Below are 9,673 nucleotides of genomic sequence, written 5' to 3' on the forward strand. Positions count from 1 at the left end.
TCTGGGTGGACCAGAGTGGTAATGAGAGGCAGGAGACGATTGGCCAGTGCCTTCGCCAGGATCTTCGCCTCTATATTCAGAAGAGAGATAGGGCGATAAGAGTCGTGTCTATCCGGCGGCCTCCCCGGCTTACAAAACACCACTATCTCTGCATGTCTCGAGTCCTGCGGCATCCGACCTCGCTCCCTTGCTGCGTCCAACGCCTTCTTGAAGCGGGGCCCTAACTGGGGGTGGTATTTCCTTACAAACTCGCACGGGAAACCGTTCGGCCCAGGGGCCTTTCCGGCATTCAGCTCGCCCAATGCCCTATCCAGTTCTTCCGCGGACAGAGGAAGCTCCAGATCCACCCGCTCCTCATCGGAGACCCCCCGCGGCGGGAGATCCGCCAGAAATTTGTCTACCTCCGCCGCCAGCAGGGAATCCCTGGGGGCGTACTGCGTCTCATAGTAACGCGTGAAACTGGCAGCCACGGCCCCAGGGTCGGTGAAAGGGGTCCCAGCGTCATTCATCAGTGCAGGCATTGTGTGCGCCTGGAGCGCCCCCTGGCATAGCCTGTACAGCATAGAGCTGGATTTATCCCCCCACTGATATATTCTACTCTGCGTGGCTAGCCACATAGTGCGCGACTCCTCAAGTAACATAGAGGCAGCATCATTCTGCGCCTGCAGGAGCCGTCGCGTATCCTCCTCCGCCCCCGTCTCCGTAGACCGCGCCTCGAGAGTGCGGACGCGATCCTCCGCCTTCTCCAAGTCTTCCTTCCGAGTTTTACGGGCCCTCGCGCACCAGGCTATGTCCACACCTCTGAGCGTTGGCTTCATAGCTTCCCACAGGGTCACCGCATCCATGTCGGGACCCTCATTCTCCTCCCAGTAGTGAGCTATAGCTGCACGCATGTGGGATTGATAATCCTCCCGTTGTAAATGCCAGGTGGATAGGCGCCATCGAAACGGCTGGCGCCGCCTGTCTAGAAGGATGTCAACCGTAATCGGGGAGTGGTCCGAAAGCCCCCTGGGCAAAATAGCGGTCGATGCCACCCTTCCCATGACGGCGCGCGGGACAAACAGATAATCTAGCCGCGAGAATGAGCGATGTACAGCCGACACGTATGTGAATTCTCTACTGTGCGGGTGTTGGCAGCGCCAGGCATCCATCCATCCCATACCACCGACCATATCACTCAGTTTCGTAGGTGCAGCCGCCAGCGGTCCGCCATCAGGCCTAAAGCGATCCACAGAGCCATCCATTACATCATTCCAGTCTCCGCCAATCACCGACAATACATCCGGCACCTCAGCCCAGACCATAAACAGCTTCTCCACTAGAGACCATTGCAATGGGGGGGGAGCATACACACTACCAAACACCACTTGTTCCTCACCGATCATTCCCTTAATGATGACATACCTCCCTTGGGCGTCAATCCATTGCGAGGAATGGGTATAAGCAACCCTACGATGGACCAAGATTGCCACCCCCCGGGACCCCCGGACAAACCCTGCGTGAAACACCTGGTGATACCCATAGCGTTGCAGACTCAGCGTCTTCGTACCTAGCAGATGGGTTTCCTGTAGTAAAAGGACGTCTGCTTTTTCCCGCTTCCCCTGACGTAGCACAGCCCCACGCTTGATTTTGTCGATAATGCCCCTCACATTCCAACTTACAACTTTCAACGCAGCCCTAGAGGGCTCCAAAGTACGACCTCTAGCCGCCATGAAAAGCATCTGGGCGCAGCCGCCCGGGCATAGGAGAGCACACCTGCTCAAATGACAAGAATCGAACCTGGCGAACCATCGTGCGTGAACAAGTTACCCCTGTGGACCCAAACATTGTGCATCCCCCCTCCCCCAGCCCCCAGACCCAACCCCAACTCAACATCCCGCATCCCAACCACCCCCCTCCCCCATACCTCAACAACATTGAAGTACCTGTCGCGGCGCAGGCGCGCCCCAACCCTCAACGGGGGGTCAGCGGCCACCCACTCCAATGGATCCCCATAAGTCTCTTCCCCAACTGTCCCAACTACCCACCCAAGTAATCGACTCCCCTCCCCAACATCTCCCACTGAAGTAGGAGGCAAAGCCCCTATAGAAGGGCTAACCGAACCCCCCCTACCCCCCACACCGCCACACAACTGTTAGGATATCCAGCAAACAGCAATGACACAGTTCTGGCAGCAAGCAGCTGTCCAAACAGACCTAGGAAAGCCCTACTCCCAGCGGGAGTTTGTAATCAGCACACGTTGAGTCAGTCCCCTGAGGTACCACCGTCCTTGCCAGAGTGGTCTGAGTCTGCAGGCGCGCCTTCCCGCCTCCCACCCCGTGAAGGGGAGCGTTTACGTGACCTTGACCGTCTATTTCTTCTGCCTTTGACAACGGGATCCTCACGCTCCGGCGACGGGCCCCTCGAGTGGCCCGGGTTCAGTCCCGGCTGGTCGTGCGGCCGGACCCTTACTGTCTCATCCGTCCACTTAAAGACATCCTCTGGAGTGTCAAAGAAGTGAGTCCGTGACTGGAATATTACCCGCAGGCGGGCCGGATAAAGAAGAGAGTACTGGATCTTCAGGCCTCGCAGCTTTGCCTTGGCTGCGATAAACGAGTAGCGCTGTTGTTGCACAATCCTGGTATAATCCGGGAAGATCATTATCTTCTGATTTTCAAATAAAAGCGAGTCTTTGGACCGTGCTTCCCGTAGGATAGTGTCCCTGTCGATGAAGTTTAGGATCCTTGCGATCACTGGTCTGGGCCGCTCCCCCGCCGGCGGTTTCTGCGTCAGGGCCCTATGTGCCCACTCAATCACAAAACATCGTGACAGCACCTCAGGGGGAAGCCAGGACTCCAGCCATTGGGACAAGAATTGCTCCATGTTGCCCTTCTCGCAGCCTTCCGGGAAGCCCACGAAACGCAGGTTGTTTCTGCGCGCCCGCCCTTCCGCGTCCTCCACGCGGAGCGCAAGGCCTCGCTGAACGTTTTCCATCGCCGCCATTTTTCGCTTCAGGGTCACGACGTCGTCTTCCACCTCCGATATTCGGGATTCGGCTTCAGTAATGCGCACCACGGCGTTCCTCAAATCCTGACGCAGGAGGGTCACGTCCGCGCCAACCGCCCCGATCTTGGCGTCCAGCATGTCTCTGGACTGGGTGATTGCCGCCATCAGAGCCGCGTTGTCAGGGCCCGAGCCATGGCCCCCGCCCGAGGCACCCGATGCCCCACTCGTTCCGGTAAATTTATCCAGGGTCCCTTGCTTAGCGGATCCGCTGCCGCCCCCTCCTCTGGTCATGGCCACAGCACCCCAAGGTCCGACAAATGTCCGAGCAGTTGCGACCAGCCTCTGGGCCCACCTCAGCACCCCGGACCACAGTCACGCACTCACCGCAGGATGGACACCTGGCCCACAAGTCCTCAAGCACTGTCCGCCACCAGGGGGGGAATAAAGGGCCAGGGGGGAGGAGGGGGCTTTCTTCTTATCGTCACCCGCGCTCCACTAGATCGTCTGGAGAGAACGTGTGCACTGCAGTGCACCGGCCGGGCCCAGTCTCTGCTCCGCCTTACCCCACCGGTACTCCAGACACCAGCGGGGGGTCCCGTGAGGCCACTCCCGTCCACACCGCAAACCACCACCTGTAGTCAGTCGGGGAGCCCCCCCGCTCTGTCGACCAGCTGTCTCGGGCACTCACCGGCGGCTCTCAGGCCCAACCAGGATATTGTCCAGCCAGGCACCCCCACCGGTCTTCTCAGGATCGCCCCTGCTGCTGCTCCAGCCGGTCTCGCCGCCTCCGCACTGCCTCTGCTGTCGTTGTTGGAGACCCCGAAAATCGAGGCCCCGGTCTCTCGGCCCCGATGTAGGCCGCGTCGCTCTCCAGCTGCCTCCTGACGCCAGAACGATGCACCCACCACAGCTGGAGGGTCCATCCAGCAGCTCCTCGTTCCGCCAGTTAGGAGAGCCCCGCCAGCCCCGAGGAAGCGGGTGTCAGCTGGCCGGCGCAAAGACCCCCCGGCCGGGGAGCGCCAAACTCGAGGTCCCGGCTTTCCCTCGGGGACAAGGCCGCAGACTGCTGCCGCTGCTTTCGGCTCTGCCAACGATCCGGGAGCACCGAAGGGCACACCGGATGACACCTACTGCCCTCCGCAACTCTCACCGGCGGTGTGGGTGACTAAACGGGTCCGGAAGCCAGGATAATTAAGCGGATAAAGAACGGGCCGGTGGGAGCTCTAACAAGCTGCGTCCACCATCTCCGCCCGCGTAGCCACGCCCCCTATCCAGCCTTATTTAAAAAAATTTCTGACTAACCATGAAAAATTTGTCTTAACGAGGTTTCGTTTTAATTCCTTTTTCCGCCTTGTTACCTTCCCCAAGGTGCATAATTGGTCACATGATTTGTCAAAATGTCCGTGCGATGGTGTATCAACACAGTCGACTATCCATCTTATTTTGTTTTGTTATTATTATGATCACATCCGTAAACGCTGGATCACCCCACTTCTTCGTAAAATGGGGCTGAGAACTTGCCGCCCAGCCTACCTTGCCCTCCAGATGTTAGACACTCCATATGTGGCTAAATGTGTAGCTCTTTTTTTAAAATCGTGTTTGAGAATGCGATCCAATATAGGGCTTTCCTTAGTTTGATGTGTTGTTATATCGCAGTTTTTTGTTTTTTTTTGTGATCGCTTTGTAACTGCTCTTTTTTATACTATGTCATAAATATTAATTTGTTCTTTATAACTGTATTATGAATATGTGTTTTTATATTGATTATTCGATATTGCAAATGTACTTTTTATGATTTAACAATATGTTAATCGAATAAAAGTTTTTGAAATGAAAATGAAACAAGGAGGTTTCTAGATTTTAAAGATAATATGTATCAAGAGAAGTTTTTGAATAGTATAGAACTGCTGTTAGCGAAGTCCTTGTTTGTAAAATTCAGATATGGTATTCTGCCAGTAAATTAAGTTTGCAGTAAGTGGAAGGGTGCTAAAATTTTGCCCACTTGCCCCACATGTGTCGCTTAATCATGAAAATGACGAACATTTCCTATTCTTCTCCCCCATGTATACTGAGATCAGAAGAACATGGCTAATTCCAATATGTCGTATTTTATCAGTGAATCTTTTAAAACATATGATTTGATTCCTCAAAAGTGATTGCACAGAGTGGCTAGTCTTCTTCACCCTGTCCAGATATTTGCTGTATGCCTGGAGATTTAGAAACATGAAGAGGAAACTCCCTATAAAACAATGAAAATGACTTTCTGCTGCAATGAATTGTGTGTGATTTTAAATTTTATTTACACAACGAACATTATGTTCTAAAATGTTTAACAGTTTATATAGTATTAAGAATCCTAAAACAATGAATCAACTAATAAGACCCCACAGTTTGTTTCGTTTCGTTTTCGTTTCAAAGCTTTATTCGGTTTGTCAATAACAACCATATAACAGCCGCGGTGGGTAGTAGGAGTTTCTGCGAGGCGGTGACGTGGGGAGGGGGGAGGGGCAGGGTGGGGGGAAGTAATGTATGGATTTCGGAGTTTAACAGGTAAGTAAACATATAAATAACAGAAACTCCTACTACTGACCGCGGCTGCCATATAAGCATCTTATTAAAATACAAAACTATTATTACCAGCCCACATTAAACTCTCAAATATTTGCTAAACAGCATGAGTAACTTTATATGCGACATAGACCAGTTGAATTTCGTTCAAAATCGCAAAAAAGAGCAAAGTGCTATCAATTTTATATTATGTACAAATTTCGCAATAAAGTACAATATGCAATCAATTTACATTTCGTGCTAATTTGTGCAAAAAGTGCCAAGTGCTATCAATTTTACATTATATGCAAATTTCACAATAAAATATCATATGCATTCAGTTTACATTTTGTGCAAATTTTGCAAAAAGTGCAATGTACCATTGATAATGAATTAAATATGCAACTAGTACATGGCAACCCAAGTTAATCGCATAAATTATGGAATATAAGTCACATGTACAGAACCTGTCTCCCAGAATTCCATAAAGTGCCTATGTGCTATCTTGGTTATTTAATGCATGACATATAAATGTGCATACTCAAAAGTTGATAGATTTCCTAGCAGCTATGCATTTTAAAATATAGGATGCAACGTATAAGCATATGTCTGGACCTTCCAGAGAAAACATTAACTTCATAGCATTTTTAGTAGATCGTACATTATATTTTAAAAAGATAGGTTTCAGATAAAACTTCCTTAAAAATTAATAAAATTTGCAAAATATTAAAAAGTGAAAACAGCTTTGGTTGGATATGTTATCACATGGGCATACAGAATTGGAACTTTTCACAGTTCATTAGGAAGTGTAAATGTTATAGCAAATTTTAAAAAAACGTTATTCCCGGATGTATTGCACATGCTTTTTTAATCGAGCCTAATATTATTGCACATGATATTAATGTGGTCAATCACTGTGGATCTTAACCAGAGGAGTTGTTTAGTATTAGTCCACCTTTTAAATTGTTTTTAGCTAACCGTAAGTGGATAATTATATGTCATAGGATCATTACCATCATTATTGTAATTCACAGGTTTCTTAATTGTCTGTTGTGATCGATAGTAAAATTATTGTTTATGTCTGTGAATTTGACTGAGCTTTTATGCTTTATGTTAAAAAACGAATAAAGATATTATTACTCACTTATCTGCACTCAACTCACTCACTGTTACCAGTTCTTACTCATTCACACACTCTCTCTGCACTCAACTCACTCACTGTTACTAGTTCTTACTGATTCGCTCACTCTCCATCACATTCACTCTTATTCTCACACATACTTACTCACTCTTACTTGGTCTCTTACTCTAATTCTAACATATTCTCATTCTGACTCACACATTCCGACAGATATTCATTGCCACGCATTCTTTTTAACACTCCACATTAATTCTTGCTCATTCATTCTCACTAACACTCTCCCACACTTGCAGTCACTCTTACTCATTCTCACTCACTGACACCCAAAGTCACTAATTTTCACTCGCAACATTTCACTAACTCGCTCATTTTCTCTTACATGTTTAAGCATATAGATATACATGCTCACACATACACACTCTGTCACTATCAAACTCTGACCCGCAAGTATGCACACAAGATACACTTGAAAGCATTTTTTTACTTACCTTTGCTGCCAGCGAAGGTTTCGTCCCATGTCCTGGTCCTCCATTACTTATTATGCTAATAGTGAATAATAGTCTATTATTCGCTGTTGCTATAATACATAATGGGCATAAAAGCCCAGCTGCCCCTGCCTTCTTGCTTTTCACTGATTTTGCCACCTCTAAAACCAGGAAGGGGTTGCAAAGCCAGTGACAGGGGCTTGTACATGCTGGTCCCGACCTCCAGAAGGGGGCTGGAGCTCCATGCAGCAGTCTTCCTACGACTTGGGTCCAAAGAAAAGTGTGTTTATACACTTTATCTAAAGGCTGCTGTCATCCTTGTATACCTTTTTCTTTGTTTTTCTTTTCACGGCGCTCTTTAATCTACCCTCCCTAGCTCCCTCACCTTCCTTCCGCTCTCAAATGATCAAACTCATAGAAAATCAAAGAGGAGGGGTGGAAGAGGGCGCCATATTTGGTTTCACCTGGGGCACTCTCTGAGCAAAGGCCAGCTCTGGCCGGGGGTCGTAAAGGGCGAGTCAATGGCCATCTCCATTAGTCTATAAGAATTAAATATACAAGTGCATCAAGTCTTTTAATGCTTGAAGTTGGGAAATTAAGACTCAACAATACTTGCCATCTTCCGTTCGAAGCACAGTCTTTCTTTCGTTTCTTTCCCTCTAAACAGTTTGCAGGCTGCGCACACGCTGAAGGCTGGGACAGTACCCACACACAGCTCGAGCCCCTCACCGTCGAATGCTTCTCTGCCGCTCCACAGACAGACTGCTGAAGAAGAACAGGAACAGGGAACAAAAAAAAGACAAACACAATTTCCTGCTGAGTTGAGAACAGATTTCACTTCTCTAATGTATTAAGGAAACGGTTAATATTCAGTTAATGGGTTGGCACTGTAGCAAGCATTTGCAATGCAATAGGTCTCGCATTAGGAAAGTTTGAGCTATTGGTATTGTAAATGACACATTTTTTATTTGTGTTGGTTTTGAAAATAGCGAAATTAATAGCTTTGTCATTTACAATGCCAATAGTTTTACCTTTCGCAAATGTGACACCTATAGCATTTGTAAAGCAATATGTGTTGTATTTACGTGACTTAAATGTATTGATATTACAAATAACAATGGCTGTAATTTTCTTTAAAATAATTAATACTTAAATAAAAGCTATTTTAATTTATAATGGCAATAGCTTAAACTTTTGAAAATAACTTTTGTGAAGATTATGTTCAGTGTATTTTATTGTGACGAAAATCCAAGAACAGAAGTGAAATATTAACATCTTTTTGTGACATTTGTAATAAAGCTTGAAGCATTGAGAGAACATATTTGAACCAGTTGTTGTTGAATGGTTGCACAGATTGATGCTGTGGTGGAGCTGAGTGATATTGTGGTGGCGACGAGTGATGCTGTGGCATTCAGTGATACTCTGGAAGCGCATAGTGATGGTATGGTGCCCCTGAGTGATGCTGTGGTGGTGCTGAGTGATGCTGTGGTGATGCGATAGATAGAGTGCGATAGATAGAGCGAGGGCAGATGTGGTGGTGGACGTGGTGGTGGTGGACATGGTGTTGGTGGACGTGGTGGTTGTGGACATGGTGGTGAACCTTGTGGTGGTGGTGGAGGATGTGGTGGTGGTGGATGTGGTGGTGGTGGTAGTGGAGGTGGGTGTGGTGGATGTGGTGGTGGTGGACATGGTGGTGGTAGACATAGTGGTGGTGGATGTGGGGGTGGTGGAGGATGTGGTGGTGGTGGACATGGTGTTGGTGGAGGTGGGTGTGGTGGTGGTGGACATGGTGGTGGACATGGTGGTGGTGGACGTAGTGGTGGTGGATGTGGTGGTGGACGTGGTGGTGGGTGTGGTGGTGGTGGACGTGGTGGTGGTGGTTGTGGACGTGGTGGTGATGGATGTGGTGGTGATGGAGGTGGTGGACATGGTGGTGGTGGACATGGTGGTGGATGTGGTGGTGGTGGATGTGGTGGTGGTGGTGCATGTGGTTGTGCACCTGGTGGTGGTGGTGGTTGGTGTGGTGGTGGTGGACGTGGTGGTGGTGGTGGTGAATGTGGTGGTGGACATGGTGGTGGTGGTGGTGGACATGGTGGACACGGTGGTGGTGGATGTGGTGGTGGTGGTGGAGGTGGTGATTTTGGACGTGGTGGTGGTGGACATGGTGGTGGTGGACGTGGTGGTGGTGGTGGATGTGGTGGTGGACATGGTGGTGGTGGTGGACATGGTGGACGCGGTGGTGTTGGATGCAGTGGTGTTGGATGTGGTAGTGCCCAATGTTCAGGTGGGATCTGGCCCCTTCACTCAATAATAGTTGTGTTTACACAACAGAGCTGCCGGTTGCTCCGTCAGTTGTTGTCAAGGATTGTTTGGGTTTAGAAACCGGTTCTGCAGCACTTCAAACAAGGATATTGTGTTGCGTAATTAAATACTTATAAGGTCCCAAAGGCGAGACCTATTGGCTATGCCAATGCTTGTTTTTATTGCTGTTGCAGGCTTTTTAAATGTTTTAGTC

General features: G+C 48.7%; 1 protein-coding gene across 1 annotated transcript in view; it reads right to left on the minus strand.

The window, feature by feature from the left end:
- The window catches only part of LOC144782079 (toll-like receptor 7), a 139,134-nt gene extending 131,215 nt beyond the window's left edge, over positions 1-7,919 (minus strand). Inside the window, exon 1 of the mRNA XM_078661229.1 lies at positions 7,775-7,919. Within this exon, the coding sequence (XP_078517355.1) occupies positions 7,775-7,777 (3 nt within the window). The 5' untranslated portion in view covers positions 7,778-7,919. The remainder of the gene's footprint in view (positions 1-7,774) is intronic.
- Positions 7,920-9,673: the final 1,754 nt, after the last annotated feature.

Source organism: Lissotriton helveticus, chromosome 9 (assembly GCF_964261635.1).
Source record: "Lissotriton helveticus chromosome 9, aLisHel1.1, whole genome shotgun sequence".
Classification (NCBI taxonomy): domain Eukaryota; kingdom Metazoa; phylum Chordata; class Amphibia; order Caudata; family Salamandridae; genus Lissotriton; species Lissotriton helveticus.